The sequence below is a fragment of the Bombus huntii genome, chromosome 12 (genome assembly GCF_024542735.1).
Source record: "Bombus huntii isolate Logan2020A chromosome 12, iyBomHunt1.1, whole genome shotgun sequence".
Classification (NCBI taxonomy): Eukaryota; Metazoa; Arthropoda; class Insecta; order Hymenoptera; family Apidae; genus Bombus; species Bombus huntii.
The window spans coordinates 4,012,510-4,037,851 of record NC_066249.1 but is presented as its reverse complement, the minus strand read 5'-3'; the positions used below and the strand labels follow the sequence as shown (position 1 = coordinate 4,037,851).

Sequence of the window (25,342 nt, the reverse complement as noted above, 5' to 3'; positions counted from 1 at the left end):
CTACATTATAGGAGGGACGAGGAGAGGGACAACGACCGAGCGATTTTTTTAAAAGCGAAGCACGTGTTGCGGTTATACGTCGAGCACGTTCAGTTTCAATTATGGGAACGGAGTCGTTCGATCGCTCCGGGACATTTCGATGACCGATAGAGTTAACGATACGTAATTTTTCCGTGCGATTTCGGTGCATTCGTTTTTGAGAAACGGAACAAAGAGCACAACGGTTAACGATGTTTCCATTTTATTCGTCCGTAGGAAGATCCTGGACTCACGCCGCGTCTCTGCGAAGGAATTTTCGCTAGGATCGAGGAGGAAAGGAAAAACGAGAGGAACTATGGTGTTTCTGTCAGGTAACCAGAATGGAAGATAACTCGTTTTATCTCTTCCGAGTGATAGGAGGAAAACATGATAAGTACATTTCTGTTGATTTTTTGTTTTTAATATCACTTTATGATTAAATTTGTCAGATTCGAAGATGTAAAAGAGTCATCTTCTAAAAATGGCCGGTAGGTTAATAAAGGATCTTATTTCATCTGCCAATTTGAAAAAAAACAATTTTATAATATTCAATATCTTGTTGAAAGCAATGAATCCTATAAATATTCACATTCACATATTCGTTTGTATCACGTTAAATATTCTACGATCCAATTACTCGGCTTACGGAGCAAACACGTGAATTTTACTCGAAGCCAACTGAACGTAGATGCGAAGCAACGTGGCGATAACGCGCATCCGGATTGATAAGTGTGGGAATCTTGCCATTCGCGGCGTCTTTTCGCGAAACGGGGCGCATCGACGAGCTATACGCCAATAGACGATCAAGACATTGGCGGTTGTCGGTCAAGGTCCAGCTGTCGGGTCAATTTTCTTCGTCATTTTCGCACGATAAAGTTGTTTCGTGTCGATGGTCGTCTTAATTTCCATTCGCCTCTTCCCAATCAAATCAATGATTAGATGGATTGACAAGTTGAAAATGTAATCCTTCTGTTGTGCATCTTGTCCGCATTCCAGCGATTATAGGGTTTCAAGAATCCATTCCTAAATCGTTATCGACGAGCGCTTCTGTCGTACTATGTCGTACTATGTCGTGCTATACTGGAATGAAAAGTTTATCGTCCCCTTCGTTATACTTTTTTTCTTTGGCCTCCAGTTTGCCGGAGCAACCGGCGTTGGTTAATTGAAAATGGTAATCGCAGGAAGAGGTAAGGTTGGGAAGAGGAATCTTTGATTTTAAATAACACTAGCCGAGACCTGACTTTATCTTGAACTGTGGAAACGTTTTCTTCGAACACTGTTGCAACAGGATAAGTTCTAGTTCTGAGGAAACTCTTAATAGAATCTGTTCTGGAGATAATAGCTTCCACCTTATGCAATTGATTCTCCTTTTGACCTTTTTGTTAGATAGTAACTGTTATCTTGCAATGTATTTTAATGCGTCATTATCAATGTTGTCACTATCTGTTAATTTCCTTTCGCTTTACAAGATAGATTTTGGTATCAAACATCGAACTGTCAAAGAAATCCTTTTCGATGGTTTTGTATTGTAAAAATGAAACAGTCATCGAATAACTGGAAATTTAGGTGTCGCTAGACAAAATTGTCTTTAATCAGTGAACAGACATCGAAGTAAAGAGATCGCGTCCAGTAGCTGTGAAAATATTATACGTCGACGGGATGGCTAGGGGTGGTTTGACGCCGTTGGAAGGGGGTAGGTAAACGTGTAAGTCGAGTTTAGGAGTCGTGAGGTTCGCGAGCGCCGTGTTGGCCTGGATGTGTCTTGTAAGCTCAGTGCCCCGTGACTCGCAATCGTAGGCGGACGTATAAGCATTGCTCTACCTGGGTAAGAATCTTTTCCCTTGCAGAGCACCGTTCCAATATTCGTTCGCACTTTCATCCCATGACAACATTTCGCTCGCTGATCAATTTAACTTCTTCAGTTTTGCCCAAGTATCGTACGATAAATAGGAGAAAAACGTAGGAGTTCAATAGTGTTTTGGTTATTGAAATTTGTAGAAGGATTCTTTCGACAATATTCAAATTACTACCCTCTAAAGTTCTATTTCCATCATTTTATTAACTTTCTTTTTATATTAACTTCAGCTCTAGATATTATAGATATCTTATAAAATTCTTAAGATATTGTAGATTAAAAATTTTATTGTCAATGAATAATTAATTCTCAATGGTAAATAGCGTCTGATAGTAGAATGTAAAACGCAAGATTTTGTTATTTAAATATACTGCATTAATTTAAGGTACCTTAAAGTAAGAAGCGGAAGATTTCTAAAGAAGTAGACACGTTCCATGTGTACAAATTTTCCCTCGTTACAGATCCACCCCCGATCTTCGATTCACACTTTCCCTCGTAAACACCGCTTTATTCCTGTATTAAACGTTCGCCGGATTGCCTTGAGCTTGGTGTAAAAATAAAAAGCAGAGGAGCTTCGTTGCGCTGGAACACTCGTAAAAATTGTATTTACCGTTCACGAGAAATATCGATTGCCATTTCCACTGTGTTTCTTTTTTTGTTTCTCTTTTCGTTCTGTTTTTCCTCCTCTCTATCTCTTTTTGGTCGTTTCATCGGTGAACGAAGGAAAACGCACGGTTGCCGCGTACCAGTCGTTCCACGCAAGTTTTATCGGCACTTTGAAATTCGTACGTGTAACCGAAACGAGGATGGATCCGCGGAAAATTGTTCCATTGCTCGTGGTTTTTTGGACCGTGTAAAACCAACTGCAAGACCACCATAAAATTCCCCTTGGAAACACGTTGCTCCGAATTTAACGTGTCTTCGTAAATCACTTTGTCGTTGTCCCATTTCTTGTTTGATACCGAATCTTGTCGATAATATTATTTATTACGAAGTGATAAATAAAAATAATGAACGAATTGCCGTGATATAAAATAATTGTCGTATAATGGAAATCTTTGAAATTATTGACAAATAACTGTCGTCAGACGGTTCTGACATTCTCCGAGGACAACGTCGTGTTCGAATAGATTTGCATTTGTAACTCGAGCACTTTTCAGGGGAAAATCGTCTTTCCGGGGGAATAGAGAACGACGAAGGAAAGCTCCACGACAGCAACGTATCTGTTCGTTGTATTTCTCTGCATGGATTTTTTCGCTTACGTGCACCAAGAATCGCGAGAAAGCTCGCTTGATGTATTGCCGGATAAGCGAATCGGTCAGCTCGAGCGGCGTTTCCTCTTTTGGGCCGCCTCTCTGTCAGTTCGCGACGTAAAATCGTTAAGTGGGTCGACGAAGAAAGTTCCGTATCTACGTGTTCCCTTTTGAACCGTGAATGAAATTCGTGACAACTCTGTGTGCCGACCATTGAAGGATAATTCTACGTCCCTAAAATGTTTTGAATTACATATTCCGAGCTATGTCGTTTTTACATTTCCACCAAACGTTTTAACTATTGTATATTTACTAGTTATTGTATCGTGAGCTACTGTACACAGGTACATAATTACGTTGTTATGTAACTATTAAAATTTCCATCCCTAAAAAGTTGATGACAATTCGCCGATTTTGAACAATATTTTAACACTGACACCATTTTATTTTCAAATTAAATAAATATTTTCCTCCGAGGGGTCCTACGTCGATCAACATCGACGGCCGATTCTTTCCCGCGCAGCGCAGGCTAAAAAGAAAGTGCCGTCCCCGGAAGCATTCCAAAGAAACAACGTTTTTATCATTGAGGAGTGTCTTTAAGCTGTTCATCATCTATAACTGGCATCGTGAATCATCCTTTGTTCCGTATTGACCGGTCGGGAAAAAGAAACGACAGATTTACGCACGTCCAGTAGAATCGGCCGGCATCCCCGCGACCGAATACTATAAATTTGCGTTTATACGATCACCGGCAGTTATTAAAAGTGCCACGGAAATTCGTTGCTCGCCTAGGCAAAAATATGCGTTGTGTCGCGACTGTTCCGGTTGTTACGATTTGGTACGATAAAGCTTCCGACATCGTCCATTCATGTTTCCTTGCCACGAGTCGAACGGAAAATACAGCCTCGTCATGACGGATTTAGGGATGGAAATTTTTCAAAACGTTAACACAGTCACCGATCCGCCATTCTCATTCGTTGTGTTTATCCTGGTAGTGCTAATGGCGGCGCCTTCTGAAAAATATTTCGCGCACCTTTTAAATTAAAGCGCATCTAAAAGCTCGCAAGGACTGCGTCCGCGTAAAAAATTCGCGCTAATGGACTGACTCATAAAATATAAATTTTTACGGGAGAGTTTTCGAACGTCCTGTGGTTTTAGGGTTCTTTACGATTAAAGGATTTACATTTGGCTATGGGTGTTGGGTCTGTACGTGAAGAATTTGATAGACTGAGCCGTGAAAGATTCGTATACATATAAATATTTTCTTTCAAGCTTTTAATCTTTATGGGGCTTCGGTCTTGATTTTCTACATTTATTTCGTTCTCGTGAGATAAAGTAGTAAGAAATAGGAAGTTGGAAGTAAAGGGAGGATTCGTGTCGAATTCGAGGCTGTCCGTGTCATCGAATATTAGCAACGATGTCTTGGTATATCACGGCTTCGTAATCTCGTGAACTCGAACGATAAAACGCGATGGCATTCTATCTTCTGTTCGTTTCTATTCGTGCATCAGGCTCGAAAGTTGGCGTCGTACGCAACGCGTATAACAAAATGGCTGAATTTTTCCATGTAACTTAGCCGCCCAAACGATAAACCAAAAATTTATCTCTAATTTACGATATACAAATCGAAGAAACGTTACCGCGCTTCCAAGTTTTGGCAATATTAATACGTTTTCTGCTAAACTCCACGCTCTTTTGATCCATTTAACGTTCAAGATTCAATATATCCAAGTTCATCGCTTTTAGTTCAAAGTACCATCACTTTGTCTCATAAAAGTCTCTTCTTTTTTTGTCGTCGCTTTTCGCAAGAGGATGGGACGACTTCCCGGTCAAAGCGGTTGCCGTTTTCGAGTCGCGACTGTCCATTAAAACGCGAGCTCCTCTGACGCAATTAAAACCAATCTCGCGTTGCTTAATAACGCGAATAATAGAATGTTGCCGCTTTTACGCTCGAAACTGAGCCATTCGACTGGGAAGGACAGTCGTTCTACGAGCTTCCTTGGCTCCTTACGCGACTAACTTCTCGCCCAGTGAATCATTTTCAACCGTGTTGCACTTTGAAAACGGGCTTTTTACGATTGCACGCTGCTGCGTGTCGCGAATTACACCGTGAACGTCGAGGACGGTGTATAAACGAATTTACGAGCTTCCTGTGGCTGTCTTAATTCTCTCTTATGCATCTGAAACACAAAAGAAACACAAGAGACTTTGTGCGTTACGGTAACGTTTACACGGACTATCGCAATGACGGCTGTAAAAGCTACAAGGAAAAGAATAAATGTCGCTGATAACAACGGTATGACCAAGTTTTGGAAATATTTTTCAGAAGGTGACGACCATGATGAAACAGAACGTAAAAGTTTATATCGGTAAAGAGATAAAAATGAAAATAATATAGGAAAAAGTTTATGAGAAAGAAGTTCAAAGTGTAGAGGAGTAGAGAACAAGTGAGAAAAATTAGGAAGAAATGGGGAGAAAATAGAGACGATGGAGGAAGAGAGAAAGGAACAGAACGATGGAGAAAAGGAAGTTTGTCGATAGCCTGGTGAACCAGGGAACTAAAATGAATCACAAGCACGGGAAGTGCAGGACGATAGGAAAATAAACTGCATTGGCAGAAAAACTAAAAGGGGAACCACAGTAAGCAGAATTAGCAGCGATCAGATTGTTACCGGGTAGAATCAGGAAAGAGACGTACGCAAGTTCGAATATTCATAACGCGAACATGAATTTTCGCATGTTTCTATTCACGTGTTCTGTTTCTATAGAGAATATAGGAAAATCCCGGAAAAGTAGAAAACTTGTAAAGTTTCTCTAAAGCAGAGGAAGTGACTTTGAGAATCACCTTACACCGTTGCTCAACGCAAAAGGAAAGAAACGAAAGAAACTCCTCAAGTTCCATAAATCTCAGCTTGCATAACAGTTATTTGGTCTATTGACTGGTAAAAAAATGGCTAATAGAGGAAAGTTGGCTATAACAACGGGTTTAAAGAACATGAGCCTTCTGGCAGTCGGGGCAAAGAGGAAAGCACGAAACATATATTCATTAATCAGCGGGCAAAAGCCAGTCGGCGAAAAGGAACGCGTCGGCTGATTAACCGATTTTTCGCAAATATTTCCGCGAATATTTCTGCGGATATCTCCGCGAATATCTCCGCGAATATCTCCGTGAATATCTCCGCGAATATCTCCACGAATATTTCCTCGATTGTTTCGTGCGATCGGCTTCCACGTTGCGCGTCTAATAAACACGCAGGGAATATGCACGCGCCCCCGGATCGATATTCAGGTTTTGTTGTGCAATTAATTATACCTATTAGCGAATCGTACTCTCGTCAATAAACGCGCCAGCACGATCCCGGGCATAATTTAATTTACGATCTAACAACGATCCCACCCTGTTACAATTGACACGTTCCGGTAATAAACGCGGTACTGGCTAATGTCGCGCGAAAATTGTCGCACTTTCACGCACAATCGTTAATTCACGCGTGATTTCCTCGACTCAGGGTGAATTCGCGATGAGGGGAAATTCGGTCGGGCCGTGTCCATAATATTCTTTTTACGCCCTGTATCAACTTCTTCTTCTGGAAATTTTCAAAATGTCGTGAGACGGGTTAAGGTTAATTTGAAACCGACGACGCACTAAGTGCGTCACTTTATGTTCCCCTCCGACACGAACTAACGATCGATTTATAATAAAATCAGGGGAGGTGGATGTTTTACTTATAGAAATATAAAATTTAAAGAACTTGAAATGTTTATAGGATATAAACATTTATTAACATAAACTATCGTTTGGTCTTTAATGGTTTAATTTCATTATGAGAAGAAATCGTTGTACTTCTCCAAATAGATTTCATTCACGTTCGAACGTTAAAATATTGGACGAAAAGGTAGAGGTGTAACATATACATAAAGTTCATAGGGCCGAGTCAAAGGGAAGCTGGGGGTCGGAAATCAAAGTATCGGCTACATCGCCGTTTACGCGACATTTTCATTTTCGCCAATTATCAGGCGGCCGGGCAATCAATTTGCACGGTGAACGTTCGTTCGCCGGCCCCATGGTGATGCCGTACAGAAATGTTCCGACGGCCGGTGTGCTGGATGATTCGTTGGCCGTCAATTGATCAGGAACCATCGTCATTAGGCATCGGGCGTTTAACGTGATTAAGTCGCCGAATTCGTACGCGATAGCATGCCGTGCCGCTCTTCCCATCCGCAATGAAACGGTAACCGATCAAAAGCTCCGCATTACTTATGGCTGATTGATCGATAGAACACTCTCCCTCCTCTCTGTTTCGCCCCGCCGCTCGCTACCGCTTCTCTCTCTTTCTCTCTATCTCTCTCTTTCTCACATCCACGTCGTCTGTTCCTTACTCTTTCCCGTTTCAGTCCCCTCTGCAAGCCTCGCAAAAGCTTTAATTCGACTACGACCACACTCTCGATTCCCAGTCATTACGATCTCGGTCTGGATCGCAAATTCAATTCGACCTGCATTTCGCAGTTTCTGTTTGTCGACCGGTTGCGTCGTTTCGCCGTTTTACGCCCACCTGCTGCAGAGTGTTAGTTATGTCCGGTTTAAAAGCTATCGTAAACCGTGTACACATGGAATCTTCTTAGCTCTGAATTGTCGTAGAACCGAGTGGCTGGAGCAGAGTAAACTAGGACTTTGGCGGAGGAGCTGTACTCAAACATTCTACACTGTAACATTTTTCCCTCGGACTGTAGCAAAGTTGCTGAGACGTACCTAATCTCGTTCTTAGAAGATTTGATTTTAAGATACGATGTACAGAGACTATAAAATGTATTTGAGAGTCTTTTCATCAGGCTCCACATTTCATTTCCGTAGTATCAAATTTTGGTAATCGTATGAAAGTATTAACGAATCATTCGAAAATTACACTATTTTTGAAAGTAAAATTCTTCGGTAGATTCAGTAGAATCTCAAAATTGTGCATAACCGTGGCATTGCAAAAGTTTGCTACCAGTCTTGAGAAATATTTAGAAAAATATCAAGTTCCCAGTGAACGGTGCTCGGCGAACCTTCTTATCCTCGTTGGGATGGAAAATTGCAACAGCTCGCGGATTTCTGAGCTCTCACGCCGATTCGCGGTCGTGCTCCCAGTGACCCAGTAATCGAGGGTCGATATTCACCGGAGCGGGTGTCTAACGGTGTCTAATGTTACAAGGAATCGCGTGAACGCCGCCGCGTGTGTCTCCGTTTGAATTCGAGGCTTTCGCGCAACCGGGGGTGGTGTGGGTCGACGACTCGTTAAACGTCGCGTGATTACGAAGAATCTGTGGATCCCGGCCGATGAAGCAATCAGTCGGTTGAATTTAAAGAAACGTTATCCAGGGGAATTCCTTCGACCGACTGGATTCTTCCGAATTATTCGTATTTGAAATTCAAAAAAGCACTCGTTGAGCAAGGAGTGCCAGAAGATCGAGTCCAGTATGGCTATCTATGAGATTTAAAAGTCAGAGCTCGGTCTTTGCATCGAGTCGGCATCGAAGAAAGGATCATTTTCTCAATTAGACGGGACTCCCTTCTATATTACGATTAATCAACATATTCATTGTTTTATTAAAATCTTAGAGTCTAGAGATAGTCATAGTCTGGAGAGAAATCTTCCTATATTCTTGACATTGCACGAATAGATAAAAGATGGATCGATTCTTATTTCGACATCATTCGCCAGCGTAATATCCGGCAAACACGAGAGCTAGCTTTCGTTTCCTCTGCACCCGCCGACACCGGTGAAAACGAGAGCCACTCGACAACTTTAAAGCCTCTGACGAACGACTTCCTCAGGTTTTCGCCTGAATTTCGTTAATTAACACAAATCAATTGATCCTTTCTGTTTGCTTCAAGATTTACGATTATCAGAATCGATTTCTTTTAGTAAACATAATTAGATCAATTGTCGTTAATTTATATAATTTATTAGATTAAAAACGTAGGTGTCGTTTGTACATATGTTAATATCGTTTATTGGTATTTTAATTATTGTGAAAGAACGAAAAAGGATAAGCTTCTTAGCGAATTGTTTTTTTAATCAGTTTCGCTCTTTGATTTCGCTTTTTCTCAGTGCAGATTAGAATACTCTCGGACACGAGTAAATTTAGTACGACTAGATCTGAGTCATCCATGCGTAATTCTAAAACAGAAAAGCTGATTCACGATAGATTTGACCTATTGTACCTGGACGAAAGCTTCTAATCTTTCCGGAAGGCCAAAAAGTGGCACAAACTTCTCAGTAGAAAAATCCCCAAATTCTCGTAAAATGTACTTACCGCTTTTCTTTATTTATCTCTGTCGATCTTTCCTTCGGCTCAATTTACACGTTTCTCTTCTCTTTCTTTCTTTTTTTTTTTTTTTTTTGATTTTCTGTTAAACATATTGACTCGTCAACAGCGTGTTTAACTAGAGTTATTTCGTAGATAAACGTGTCTGGAGAAAAACAGAATGCAACAGATCACGGGTTAAACGTTGAACGGACAAAGGTAGCCGGTTATCTTGGCGAAACTTTAAATAGCTTTTTCGCTCGGCTCCGCGGGAGTCGACGACGCCGATAAAAACAACCGAGTTTCGCGAAGCTACTGGTTTACTCTTTTAAGGGCCGAGCCAGTTTTCTTCTTATTGGCTCGCTCCTGCGAATTTCGAGATCGTAAATGCAAATAACTTACAATCGGAGCATTCGATCGTTATTCGAAAATCGAATTTACAGCTGTGTTCCTTCGCTACGATAACCTTATTCTACGAAACTTTCTTTCGAGGCATGAAATAAAGGGTCACGAACAAGAAAATTACTCTGTTATTCCGACTACGAAACACAGAACGAATAATTGTCGTGGAAAAATTAGTTTTTAATCGAGTAGTCCTTTAATAAAAATGATATCATATTCATCCTTAAAGGTGAAATATTTCTATCCAAAAACACTCAAAGACTGTATCTATTCGAATCAAGAAACGAAACTAAATAGATAACTACACGAGTACACGGTCCGTGTGACCCAAGCACGATCGTGTGAACCGTGAAAGTTAGGAGAAGATCCCGGTAAATTTAGATGCACCTCTTCGTTCTTGTTGCTCCTCGTCGTTTCTCATCTTGCACGCGTGCGAACCAGCGCAAAAGGCTTAGGTGGAACGGTTTTTGAGGTCAAGGAAAGCAGCGTGAACAGGCTGATTCTAGGAGTCCGTTCGATTTTCTAATTTCCGGAAGCGTGTTGGTCAGCCACGCCATGGCGGCTCACGAACTCATTCATACGGTGAACGATGGGCCACGGTTATTCACGGGTATTCCAAGCATTCCTGAATACTTGCAGCGGCTAGAAGTCAGACCACCGACGACCCTATTTACTTGGAGTCCAATTCCACGCCCGGTCCGTGGTCTACGGATGGGATACGTGACGTCAAAAGAGCCGAATCCTTTAGGTCAGCTCAACGATGAGAATTTCAGACGGTTCCGCAGGAAATTCGAAACAGTTTCAATTTTTCAACGCCTGTTCCGCTGATTTTCCGACCTGCAAGCTTTGATTAGTCGACGAACGATATCGTGATCCTGTGAAACCGTGTTTCAACTCTTTCTAACAGAAATATTTCCATCGGTACTTGTTCTTGCTCTTTGAACAGAGACCGCTTTACACGTGGAACTTTCGTATCGACATTTTACGTTCATTCGATGTGTTAATCACGATGTGGATATTTTCAACAGCCGTGGGAAATAGATGCACGCTTTTCTGCTGTTCAACGATTTGTTGCAAATATAATTAAACTGCATGTGGCCAATTAAAATGCAGATATCCGAGGATAACTTTAGAGATTCAAGATCATGTAGAGCTGTCGGGTTTCGGAGGTTGGATTGTTTGACGCGAGAGTTTAAGTGAAATAGTCCAACACCGCGTTACTTTACTTCAACTCTTCCTGTATTATTCGAATCTTGAGAAATTAAGAAAATCAGAAAGCACACACGCGCGTACAAAGTATCCTGTCGAAAAACTAAGCAAGAGTGAAAAGATACAAAAGGTGTGGGACGAGATCCAGGAGTGGAAAGTGTTTCTGAAACTCCGATCGCTGTTAAGCGGATTTACGATGGCACGTGCGGACGTTTCACGAGCACAGTGGAGCAGATAATGACGTTAAGAGGATCCGGGAGCTTGCGGTGGCCTGGCTGCGAGCACCGTTCGGACGAAAAGTATGCGTCGTGCTGGCTGTGCACCCGATAAATTTGCCCGACCTTCCCGGGGTCCCCGGCGGATTTTCTTGCGCGCCTACAATTCGATATCGTACTGTTTAGATGGTCGTTGAATATTCACGTGTCCAGTTTAGTGAATCGTATTATCGACCGTGTTACGTGGAGTTTATCTCTTTGATATTCGGCGTGTGTCGCGTGCGGGTCACTCCCGATTACACCAGCTACTGGTTACTTGTTGAATATCTATGGTTAATGCGATACGCCGTTGTCGACGATATGGAATTATTTATTGGTTAACCGCGACAGCTCTTTTCATGGATTTTCGTGTTGGACGTAGTAAGGCAAACGTGACACGTTGTTTGCCATATATCACTGGAATTGTTATTATATATTCTGCTGATAGACGACAAAGTAGACTCCATCAATTTGCTATTGTGATTCTGAATGAAGAGGAGGAAGAAGAAAGAAGGAGAGAAGAGAATGTATGAATGAAGGAGAAGAAAAATAAGATGTGTTTCGTGCTAGAGCTGCTAGTGGACTCATCAATAAAGTAGTACACCAGGCTCTTAAACGTCGGGTAGTAAAGGTTAGGTCAGAAGAGCTATTTGTATGGAGGGGATTGTTGGACGAGGACTTTGGAAAATTCTCTTGGTGTGAATTGTTTTGGTAGAGAGTTTAGAAGCTATTATTCTGTTGTCTATACGTTTAAAATAGATAGCTGTTAGGCTTAGGTTTACGATAGTGAGAAAGATATTTTTTAAATATGGCGTTGCAGTTGGTATTTTAGAGATGTTTCAGACTAGAATGTTGATTTGGAAGGGTGAATGTGTAAAATCGTCGCAAATCGATCGGATTCAACGTCGAGGGCGAATCCATCAGCGGCGTCCTGAAATGAATGCAATCAATCAAACGCGATAGTTGGAGCGTAACGCTGGCTGAATTCTGTTTCAGTTACTTGGAGATATATAACGAGAAGGTGAGGGATCTTTTGAAGCCGTCCTCGAGCACGAGCGGATTGAGAGTTCGCGAGCATCCTCGACTCGGCCCTTATGTTCAAGGTACCGCCAATCGAACATTCAGTTCGCTTCGAAATCCTACAACTTCGATGATTGTTATCTAAAATAATTGTTGTCACGGAGATTTCCTGCCACTTGACTCGTTTCTTCAGCATTTGACAAGCTTTTCTAAGGATATTTATTACTGTCAATTTTGTATAATTCAAGTTTTCAATTTCTAACATCTTTCTCTTCAAATCTATAAAACTCCTCATCACCTGCTCATCTATCCATTCTTTTGTCTTTCAAGTTTCCAAATTTGTAATTCTTCTGCTCAATGTTTTCCGTAACAGGACTGACCCATCACGCGGTTCGCACGCTGGGGTCGTTGATGTCCTATGTGGACGAGGGAACGAAAGCCCGGAAGACAGCATCGACGTTGCAAAATCCTAGTAGTAGTCGCAGCCACGCTCTGTTGACGATCGCCGTTGCAGAGGAATCGCAGTGTGTCGGTAACAGCGTCTGTTCGAGGAAGAAAGAGATCTCGCCACGCGGTGGTAGCAAATTACGGTTGGTCGATCTGGCGGGCAGCGAGAGCGCGGCCACGTGCAGCGGTGTACATCGACTGAAAGTGAGTCACTTCCTAAAAATAATATCGTTGGCGCGAACGAACGAACCGATCGATAGAGCTTTTTGAGCAGGTAGAAATCGGAAAGCTACATGATCGGGATTTCCCTTTCGGATGATTCGATCGTATAGGATGCTTTCATCTTCGACGAATCGGAATTCGATAAATTGAAATGTGGAAAAAGAATCGAATCGTTGAAATAATCTATTTTTTGTTCAGATGGATTCAGGCAATTTAAAATCACTTTACCAGCGTAAATCTGTTATTTACTTGACTTGAAATATACTCCCGAATTCCTATGCTTATCCTCGTTAATCAAGTCGTGTGAGTTTAAGTACATAAGTCCAATAAATGATCAATCTGAACGAAGCTCTACGTAATCACGATACAGTTCTAGTGGTTTCATCCGACTGATCGTATGAACAAGAACGAAATAAAAAAGCAGTGCGTGACACGTGTCTTTGCAGGAGGGCGCGAATATAAACAAGAGTCTAGTGGCTCTAGGGAACGTAATATCAGCCCTTGCGGAGAGAGGCACGACCGGAAGTGGTTCGGGCAGGAGGTTCATCCCTTATAGAGATTCTTCGCTTACTTGGCTGTTGAAGGACGCACTTGGCGGAAATGCCACTACCATTATGCTCGCCAGTAAGTGTCTTCCCTTTGATCTTCCCTTCTCCTGCTCTCACTTTTCCTCACTCTCCCGATATACATAGCCTTCAAGCTATCCCTCCTTATATCTCTTTTCCTCTTACTTCTGCTTCATTCTTCTCCTCGTTCGCTCGTATTTATTTTTATTAGACGCCTCTTCCGTTGTGTATCCAGTTAAACGATGATTTACACGTTGAACGAACAGCTTTCTTTCCACTTTGATTCGTCGCTAATCCGTTTATACCGTTCGTTCCAGATTCGCTCCTCCAGATTTTGTCCTGTTCTATTCGAAACGCAGTTACTGCTCCATTTCACTCCTGTTCCCGAGGCCCGGTCGTACCAGGATCGCGATATTTAATTTGGGAAGACGACTCAGCTTCCAGGACGCGACAAAAAAAAAGAAATTGGCCGACGCTCTCCATCCTCTCCTTATCTTCTCAGTCTCCGTTACCACCCACTCACCCAGTCCTTTCCCACCCTTGTCACTACTTAACTCCAGCTTTCCATAAATTCCAGTTAATTGCCAGAGGAGAATTATTATCGCGAGCCTCTGATTCATGAAATTATCCCGGCGATACCGGAGTCCGGACTCGGCCCGGATGGTAATTGGTTTAAATGCTTTTCCAGGCGAGCTAAGGCGCGGAGATTAAAATTCGATAACCGGTGCGAAAGCGTACTGACGGGAATCGGTAAATACGAAATCCTTTAAGCTTGTCAAAGTCGCAGTTCCGCACTGCTCTTTGAACGTTTCACTCCTGTTGGTTGACGTTGAAATGTCCACTCGATGGAACGAAATGCAACAATTCTAGCGCGTAGATTACTCGTAGATAGGCCTGTACTATTAGGCAGTCCCAAAAGTTTCTATCGTTTTACAAGGAAATAACAGGTGTATAACATTTTTTGTTTTATATCATTCTATCGAATTATTATATATTATATATTTCTACTCGTAGTAATAGAACAAAATGGATGATGCATAATTCAATAAAGTAATACAAAACAAAAAATATTGTGCACCCATTATTTCCTTATAAAACGAGAAAGAAACGTTTGGGACAACCTAATACTTGCATACATATTATCACGGCACACTTTCACCAGTTTCGATCAGTTTTTCGTTTAAAAGAAGTCAGCGATAAGTCTTTTTCGGTAGTGACTGGTAGCAACGAAAGTCGGTATTTTTGTTGAAAAACGAAGTTTCGGTAGTAACTCTCGTAAATAGGTCGATCGTAAGTCTTGTAGAATTTTTCTTGTAGTTAAATGTGGCATGTAGAGAAATTACGGTACAGAATGGGAAATTCTTTTTGCGTGGCCATCCGTACAAAGGGTGAGTTGTACATTAGGACAGACCGAGTCCTTCGTAAATCTGACCACAGATCTGGAACGTAGAATAAAATATTCGTTGACCGCGTACAGCCTGGGAAAAGAGCGCAGATCTCTTGATTTATTTTATAACAAAATACTTTACTGATCGAATCGAATCGGAAGAGCGCGACTATTGCCTTGTCACGGATCAACTCTTTATCTCGTCAAACAGTTTCGAGATTCAGTTCCACCCAATTGAAAAATATTTTTGTTTCGCAATTTCCAGTTTATCGACATGGAAAAATTTCTTTTTTTTTTTGATATTCATACATGACAAGTGCACTGACTGTTGAACCTGAAAAATACCGATCCCCCTGCTTGTCCGGTCATTGTTTCGCTCTACCACGATTTTCGACCCGCCCTTCGCTAAAGCAACATTTTACTCTTTCTCTTTTCGGTTAAACGGGCAAATGAGAATTTATCTGGTGAAACAATAACGGTGATCACCTCTTCTTCGAATTATTCCAATATTTCCGGACGACTGGAAATTCATCTAATGCATCCAACGTGGTATATAATCGCTGGAATCCAGATGGAAAAACGATCGACTAATTAGCACGGCCGGCTCGATACCACCTAAACGGAAGAATCGGCAAATATTCGTAGGCCGGCCGCGATGCGTATAATTAATCGTGGCGAAATATTCCAAACCGATGATCATCGACGTCCAATTGAATTGCTAATAGCATTCGGGGCTTATTATCGTGTCGATGGTGGAGGGGAGAAGGACGTTTAATATTCAGTGTCTGCATTAATGGTTGACCGCGGATATAGTATACGATAGACGTTCGAACGGGCCCTTTTTCTCCCATGACACCTGATCGAATTTAAAATTCCGTTGAAACGTGACGTTTTTCATTTCGCGCAAGACCTGCCTCGAATGATGGAAAACGGAGGAAAATTTGCCTGCCTCTTTTTTCGACGGCGTCGCTTTGCGCTTCAGACCAACGGCTAAAACAAATTTATTCGATCGATTCCACCCTGAAATTCGATTAATCGATGTTGCAGCGGATTGGAAGATAAGGGAAAACAATTTTTGATGACATTTTACCCCGTGGGACTAGTCGCTGCGATTAATTATAAGGGAAAAATGGCGAGGGATTATACGGTGGCAAATTAAAAAGCCGACGGTAGATGAATGAACACGCACGCGATGGTGTACAGGTGTTGATTATAGCGAGCTTTATTTTCTGTGCTTGGTTTTTAGCGATCTCGCCAGCAAGCGGAAGTTACAACGAGACCGCGCACACGCTGCGATTCGCGCAGAGAGCGCAAAGCGTGGTCAATCGACCGGTGGTCAACGAGGATCCCGTGGCGAGAATCATCCGCGAGTTGAGAGCTGAGGTGGCCCGATTAAAGTCTTTATTGTTAGAAAAGGCAAGTCGAATTTATAACGTATAATAAATGAAAAATTGCGAAGTGATTTGAAAGATTCGAATACATATTGCTTTTTGACGCGTTTTGCTTGTAATCATTTTGTTTATACCCATAGAATATTTTGAGAAAAGTTTGATGGAGGAAAGCTTGGACATCCCGACGATGAATTTTCCAAAGTACTCTCACGCATCTCGTAGTTGACCGTACATCTGAAAATTCATCGGAACTGATTTTCTATTTTGATGACATTTGTCCACGTTATATATGTAGATGAGATAATAGAGATAAATGCGAACTGTATGAAAGAAATTTCCATTTCCATCGATCATACGAGCGAACAATTTTCCCCAAATTGACTTCGGAATTCAATCGTTTCTCGGTAGATCGACGATGCCGTTTCTCCACATTATACCGGTATGTGTGTTCATAAACAAACGGCAATAACAGTATTTTTCGTGGCATGAATATTAATAGGAACCGGAGCAAATAGAAAAATAAATTCACAGTTACCGAAGACGAGGAGAGGAAGGGGATAAAATCAGTGGAGGGGGCAGGGGGATCGGGGTTTTATTTATAACCGAAATCGATTCGCCATTACGGGAAATCTCGCGTTGCCCAGGAGTCCAGGATCTGGTTCACGAAGCAATGAGGATAAATCGACCAAGTTTATTATCGAACCCCAAAGCGAACATAAACTCGTATCGTCGAATCGTCATTACGCAAATGAAATGCATGAATCGTTTATTTGATACTCATTGACCGGTCGCCCGATCCTTCCTGTGGATTGGTCGAACGATTGCTGATAAAATACAGTTCGCAGGTGCGTGCGTTTAACGAGTGATCCGCATTTCCATTTCACCTATCCGGCATGAGTAGATTTTACAATATCCTTCGATCATGCTATGCGTTATGTAATCGGTCATTAATTAGCCTCATCGAATTTCCCTCGGTCGTTATGATCGCCGTTATTCCTGCCAGTCATCGATTTTCCCCGATTCGTTTCGGACGCGTAATTATCTTAATCAATCCCTCGCGCGTGCTTTCGTGGTAACAGTTTCAAAATGACACCTGCCAATCATATATTATTCTGGGGACAGGAATTTCCTCCGATTGTTTATTGGATCTGATTGAGAGTGATTGCAATTTATTGAATTATACCTATGTATGTGAAAGAACCGAGTGTTTAAGAATAGAATATGTGAATGAAAGGTATTTGGCAATTGTAGATTTTCGATGACACGTTGTTCACTATTACGAGAGCATGAATTTTCTGTGTGCTTGCTTATTGTGAGAAGTTGAGTTTCAAAGATTTATGTGTTTACGCACTTGAGTGTAAGTATGCGTGTTTGAATATAAAAGAGAGAAGCGCATGGGCACTGAAAGATTTGGATGAACGTCGTTGCCTAAGATTCCAACGTTATATTTTCGTCGTAAAAAATCATATTTTACAGAACGCAGAAGCAGCTACGAACGCGTTGTGTTGTTGCCAGAAGAATCGACCAAACTGCAATACGAATACAGATCGATCATCAAAAGAAGCCGAGGCAGAGTCAACTGAACGATCCACCCGGCGAAATTCGGGAGAAAAATCCCAAGAGGAGGAAGCAATAGTAGCTGGATCGAGGATAGAAGAAGAAAAAAGACCGAAGAGCGTCGTTTCAGTTCGAAGATCCAATTCCAGCGACAGCGTTACCACGTACGAGGTCGGTTCGTCCAAAAAGAAATTCGGTTCGCTAGAATTTTTGGCGACGAGCGATCGCTTCAACCGAGCAAAGGTGACAGAGTTGAACGACGAAGAAGACGAAGTGAGCGAGATCCACGAGTCCGTGTTCGTCGACATCCCCACATTGGTTGCGGTTTTGATCAAGCCGGATAACAATCTGCAAGAATCCTCGGTTCAGATCGAGGAGATTTGTTCGGACGAGGTTGTGGAAGAAGAATCGATCGATGTGGATTTCGAGGCGGCTAACGACGATCACGAAGCGTTCGGCGAGTTTGAGAAACTGGACAGTATCGATCACGATGATAGAAGCAGCTCTGTGAACTCGTGTCACACTTTTGGGGACATCGAAGCGGAGGCTTATCAAAATTCTGAAAGTCATCAAGTAAAATCAGCTTCCAAACCTAAGCAAAAGCCGAAATTTCGTAAGCAAGACTCGGTGCACGTGTTTCCAACTTCTGTTCTTTCCAATCTACACACGTTGAAGAAATTTGGTTCGGTGGAGACGATCCAGAAGAATAGAGATCCTGTATTCTCGTTGGAAAGATCTCATACAAATTTAGAGAAACGTTGTACGGTTTCTGATAGAGTGAAGAAGTTAAACAATATCCGGGAGATCGATGATCAGAAGATATCGAATAGAGGTAACTGGTCCAAAGAACAGCTTCAACGAAAAGGTAGCAACGATTCGGATAAGAGTCTAAAAGAATCCAACAACCAACCTGGATCGAAGATAAAAAACTACGCGAGGAAGCCTAGTTTGGAGAACCTGAAGAGAAAGACTAGCAAGGATAGCAGTTCGAGTAGTTCGAAAGACGAACAGATTCTGATTTCGAGTCTGACTCGAGATAAACTATTGCGTAGAAAAAATTCGTTGGACCAAGAGCCTTCCACCAGGAGCCACACGCCTATTCAAAGAGTCAAACGCGCTGAAATCGTGGCGGCAGTTACGGAGAGACTGTACTCGAGTAGAAAAAACGTGGAGGATGTTCCAGGGATGCGGTCTCCTCCAGACACAGGCGAGGTAAAGTCTGTGGCCAAGTTGAGGCTGCAGGAGATCTCGAGGAAGATGCTGGGTAAACGTAGACGAGTCTGCGTGGACACTCAGACGGACTGCTCGAGGACTATTCGCATGAAGGACACTGCGTCTCTTACAGAAACGCCACGGATAGTCTGTCAGGATGTTGCAGTTCTAACAGATTATCACCAAGACTGCGAATACGTTTTGGGTCAAAAGACACCTGTTTTGAGAGTGAAAGAGACTGCTACTTCGACGGAGAAACCTAAGACGAACATTGTCAGATGTAAAGACGTGGGAAGTTTGGCGAACGATCTCGAAGAATACGATTACGAAATTCAGTCTCCGCGCAATGACTCTGGAATTCTTTCGGACGACACTCAAAATTACGCGGAGAGCAATTTAAGTAGCACAGAGGTGTCTGATCTATGTCAAGAAGCTGACAGAAGAGTGGCATACGCAGAAAGTTCGACGAATACGAGTATGTTCTCTTCTTGTCGTAGCTTTGCGGTACAGACACCGCGATCGGAAGTCTTTGGTCAATCATTACCGCAGAACAAAGCTCCTGCTTGCTCAAGACGATGTTGCAACTCCATCAAAGATTCTCAAAGTCATTCATCGATTAATAATTCTGAGAAAAGTGTAATTTCTATTTCACTACCGGATACCATCAACATTACCATCGAAACCATAAATACCGTAGATTCTAGGATCGCTGTGCCGGACAACGAGGCATCGCAACAAAATGCGAAACGTTCTACAAAGGACGAGGAAGCTCAAACCAACGAATGGAACGATCTTCGTAACGAGATCTTCTGTTCGAAGGATCAGACCACATCGACGCCTAGCCAAACTGATAGCAGGGTATTTCGAATCGAGAACATCTTTCAGGACCCTAACAACGCGGCCAAGTATTCGAGAACTGATCCGAATCGAATGCAGGGGACGAGGATAAGGAATTCCATTACTTTCAGGAATTCCCTAGGGACATCGTACGTGCCCCAGTCGAAGAAGCACGAGCCCTCTCCGAGAGAAGTTCACGCTGAAGGATTTATCAGGGATGGATTAATCACGGAGGCGTTTATCAACCGGAAGCGCAGTTTTAATTTGGAAAGAACACCTAGTTCGGCCGTTTACCAGGATCCTTGGAGGAACTGGCAAGTTCCTGTGTCATTGGTTAACACGATCCATCCGATAGATTCTTCGAAGGGTTTGGGAGTTATCCCATCTTCTTGGCAACCGGAAGTCAGCGAAATTCCGCTGGTCGAACAAAGTTTGTCGCATAGAAACTACGTTGAGGAATCACAGGTGGATTTTGAGATGGATAATATCGAAGAGATCTCGAAGATGAAGTCTTCTTCTTCTAATATTAAATTAAATAATAATATGGATCATGAATATGGGTTCTCAGATGATAGTTTGGACTATAACGACAGTAACGTATGTAGCGAGTCGATGATACTAAAAAACGAACAGATGGTTGAACAGCGTGAGAATTTTTGTCCACCTGACGTAGTAGCGCATACTAAGAAAGATTGTTCAAAATCTATCGAAGAGAAGAACGAATCTATTAACGATTTCGAAGACAATCAAGTGGAATTCCCTAAGAAGAATCTTACAGAGACAACAGAAGCTATTAATATACACGATTACAAATTTTTGATCTTGGGTAGGCCTTGTTATAACTACGAAGAAACCAATGACGAATCTAATATTTACTTGAATCATGCGAAAAGTTCGGGGAAGAAGAAAGTATCCTTCTCCAACTCCAACGTCCTCGAAAAGAAGTTAACTTGTGAACCATCAGGAACCTTGAAGTCTATCATTAAAAAGAGGATGAAGAAAAACATGTCCGAAATTCTAAACTCGGTACATTCTTCCAACGATGAAACTGACGATTCTCAGCAAGAGGAAAGGATCAATTTAACCTTGGAAAGCGAACGGAAAGGTGAGTCTGCGAGTTCAGAAGAAGACAAAAAAGATCAGGATTCGGTGAAATTCGAGCGAAATTCGAAGCAGAATCGCAAGAAGGTCAAGTTCTCCGTGGAAGAATCATCGGAGAACACGTGCAGTGAGTCGGACAGCTACGAGAATGTAGAGGAGGAGGAGGAGGAGGAGGAGGAGGAGGAGGAGGAGGAGGACGATGACGACGACGACAACGACGAGACAGAAAAGATCCTGCTCGATCGTGCGGGTAGGAACGTTCTCGAAGAGTATCTGAGCGAGGCGGTGACCTTCATGCGAAATCTGAACTCTATCAGCGAGTACGTGAACGGGACGAGCATGCTCGAAAGGTGAGGAACAATCGCGAAGGGAAACATTCTCGGCCCCTGAGTCTTTGATAGGTCGAGAGTCTTCTCGAGAACTTCTGACGGTGCTTTAGATCCTCTCTTGACTCTGCTGGTTTCGATTTTTAGATTAAAGAATCTGCAGCGATTGTTTTTGTAGGATTGAGTGCGTAGATTATTTATAAAATATATTTTTATTTCATTAAGTTTATTAATTAGATATCCGTGATACAGCTCTGATTTAATAAAGAAACATTGTATTTTTATCTACATTTAGATCGAACTCTATTTAGTTTCAGTTCTTTAGATGGCATATTATAAAATGCAAATTATGTATCATATTTCAATATTATTGTATAATTTGACATTAATGGAAATATTATTTAATTATGGAAATATGGAAGTATTATTAATATAAATTATACATGATATTTCAATGTTATATTATACCGTCTAAAGTTAATTGAAATATTCTAAATAAATAAATTGATCAATTTTTTTCAAGAAATCCCTTGTCATGGACATCTGTGGGTTGTGGGCGAGGTGGACAACGAGGTGGTCGTCGACGGGGCTGTCTCTCCTCCTGGAATCGTGATTACTCAGAATTCGTAGGTCGTAAGGTCAATCCAAAGAACGACGATGACTATCTAAGAGAGGACGATGATACAATGATGTGCACGGATTCTTACGAGAGGTGTATGAAGGGCATCCAGAGGTTGGAGGACTGCATTCGGAGAGTCGACGAGCACAACGAGCTGCTTAGGAAAAAATATGGCATTAATTGCGAATCTGCTGGCGCTAGACTGGATCTAGCGAGTCCTAGCACAGAGCCTCGCGCGTCGAAGACGAACGATGACTTCGAGATTCTTCGTGAAACGGAAAGTCCTTTGGGAAGGAGTCCCAGTGTTGTAGAGCAGAAAGAAGAAGACGATTTGGAGAAGAAAATCTTTAATCAGTTGATGAATGTCGCCAATTCCATCCGTTACGGAAATTCTAATAAACTTCAATCTCGTTTACTCGCTTCATCCGAATCTAACTCGAAGAGTCCTAGCTGTGGCTCGAAATTTCGTGAGAAATATCGTTACGCTATGAAAGAACCATTCTGCGGGGATGTTAAAGGAAATTTCAGTTTGGAAGAGACTTCGGACGATCGCAAAGATCTCACCACGTACGAAATAACAGGGAATCTATCCGTTGAAAAGACTTGTTCCGCCGAACAGAAGAACGATGACTTGGACTCTATTATGGAAGAAGATTTCTTACCTCTGAGAAGATTTAATCGTTCCTCTTGGTCAACTGATTTAGATCGTCCAACATTTAGAACAGATAGACAGGACGACTCGAGCAAGTACAGTTTTCTTTCGAAATACAAAGTAAACGATTCAAGGACCTCTGATACCACTGATTCTTTGGGGAAAATGTACAATATAAGGGGAAGCTTCCCCAAGCAACGAGTGTTGACCGACAGCGCGCGGAAAAGATTTCAAGAAACGGACGATTATTCGCGAAGAACCAGGGACGGATGTTGCAGGGTGTGCGCGTGTTCGAAAGATCACTCGGATATCGAGAGTACGCCCGGCGAAATCATGCATCTCAGGGATAAATTGAAATATCCCGGAAGTCCCAGGGCAAGATTTCTGGAGCTTCTTCGGGAGAGGCGACGAATAGTCGAGTGCAGCCGTGGCACGAGTGCCTCTTGAACGTGCCTTCCCTAGTCGTCCCTTTTCAACTGTAAAATGTATTTTTCTATTGTAACGCGTCGTCACAATGTCGACGACGACGTCCTCTTTGTAAATAATAGATTTCAGAACCTTTTGTAACGTTTGTCACCGCACCCACGACGAAATTTAACTTATTTATCTTCTGAGTATTCTATTAAGATCGTGTAATTCGCCCCTGTTCGTAATATTAAATTACTTTCTTTATGATTCTTCTTCTCTTCTCCTGTGGTAAGCCAAAGATTAAGACGGTGATTCATACGTGCATGACAGGCTCATATGTATGAAAATCATAGTGGCATAAATCAAGATTTTGAGAATTTTAATTTAATTTCTCCAGTGATTCGTTCTTATAATTCGAAAAGATAAAATAAATTTTTTATAACGATAATCCTAGATAATTACGTAGTGAACTGATTTACAGCCATTATGATCCTACGCTTTCTATATGTGGCAGAGTTCACGAATTTTGGTTAAGATGGGGTGTTAAGGAATAATCTCTCTGGAAACGTTCCCTTTAGCTTCTAGCATAATTCGAGGGTATTACGAAATACTGATGCGATTAAATGCTGATACGTGTGGAACTCGAAATTAGGGGATAATTACTCTGAAACTCGTGAACTTTGCGATAATCGAACAAAGTTTTCGAATGAATCCATTATTTTATCTTAATATCCTTCGTTTTTTCTTTTTCCACGTTGAATCACAGAACAACAATATTTTTATTTTCGTTTCACCGATCAATCTGGCAGAAATCGACGCGCGTTCGTCAACGTTTTAACGACGATTTCGCGGTCCAGAAGGTTCGCGACACGAGCTGTGAGTGAATTACAGCTGACACAAACCGTGTTTCGCGCTTTGTTTGGTCAAAGAGCTGACGCACGTGTCGCCTTGATCCCAAGGAACATGGAAGCGGATATCGATGGCATAATCGCGACAGTAATGATCACGCTTTTCCATCGAGATTTTCCATCGAAAAATACCAGCATCGACGACAAATTTTGCATTTTTTCTTCGATATTGTTACAAGATTGACGCACGGCACGATTTTCGCTGGCGAAGCTACAATAGGCGGGAAAAGAAAACGTAAACTTATAAGAATCGACGAGGATAGAATTTTGATGCAGTTACACCGGGGCCGTGCCTTTTTGTCGAATATCCTCTCGTGTATGTTCGCAAACAGGCATCGTTACGCTTGCATCAGCACTGTAGAGAAATACGACGCACCAAACGCGGAACACGTGCCAATTTTCACTCTTTTTCTTGTTCGGCGCTTCTGTATATACCGTTTCAGACAGGGCAAAGAGGCAGGAAAGGCAATATTAACTAGGGATGAAAAGGGGTAATTTGTTCGTGGATCGTTTGAACGATCATTGCTATACATATTCTACTCTTCATGATGTAATTCAGCAATTCTGAATTAAGATATTAACCCTCGTTGAGCGAGCGTTGAACAACTGTCGTGATATTTTATCAAATACGATGAACTTGTTCTAAAGTATTCTCCAGCGGAAGCGAATTTCATATTCATTAGGAATTCCTTGGAACTTTTATAAGGCGAATGGTATTAGAACTCTGAAAATAATACATTTAAATGATGTGGAGTCGAACTACAAATTTACCGATGTGAGAATGTAACACGATACACGCGAGTTATATACCCACCACCGGTAGGTACAATTATTAGTGCAGATAAGGGAAATTAGGTTAGTATATCAATTCTAGTAACAGTTTGAGTGCATGTCGCAAAGAGGTGGTGACTCTGTTATCTGAGCTCTTCTAGGTCGCTAGAATTTCAATATCCAACCACCGTTTTGCAAACGGTGTCGCATTCTAGCGATCCAAAGTTATTAGGCTGACGTGATCATCGTGAAACGAAAGAGGCTTCGTTATTGCAGTGGTAACTCGAAAAGACTTTGCTCCGCTTACTAATGTTTGTAAACTGAAATTATCGCGTAAAAGGTTTCACGATTAGACAATAGATAGCGACGTGTCAGTGAGCGCAGCCGAGTTCGTTTCAACACGTGACGAGATTCGAGAGAAGCAATAAGGCTGCCGTCTGTAAGAATCGTCTATGACAAACATCATTATATATATAGCCAAATTCCATTTGTTTCGCATAATCACTTAATTCGTTACCTTTGACAATTATGGAACTGTTACATTTTATAAACAGTTCGATTTCTTTTTTTTGAAATAAATTATTCGTCGTATAGTTATACATATAAATTATAAGATTAACTGAAAAGATAAGCAAAGTA

At 41.8% G+C, this 25,342-nt stretch overlaps 1 protein-coding gene across 1 annotated transcript; it reads left to right on the top strand.

The window, feature by feature from the left end:
• Positions 1-1,753: 1,753 nt before the first annotated feature.
• Positions 1,754-25,229, top strand: LOC126872238 (uncharacterized). The gene is made up of 7 exons (XM_050631929.1): positions 1,754-1,843; positions 12,276-12,382; positions 12,673-12,950; positions 13,415-13,592; positions 16,168-16,337; positions 17,789-21,369; positions 21,869-25,229. The coding sequence occupies exons 3-7, from the start codon at positions 12,711-12,713 to the stop codon at positions 23,061-23,063; spliced, it is 5,364 nt and encodes a 1,787-aa protein (XP_050487886.1). The 5' UTR covers positions 1,754-1,843; positions 12,276-12,382; positions 12,673-12,710; the 3' UTR covers positions 23,064-25,229.
• The last annotated feature ends 113 nt before the right edge of the window (positions 25,230-25,342 follow it).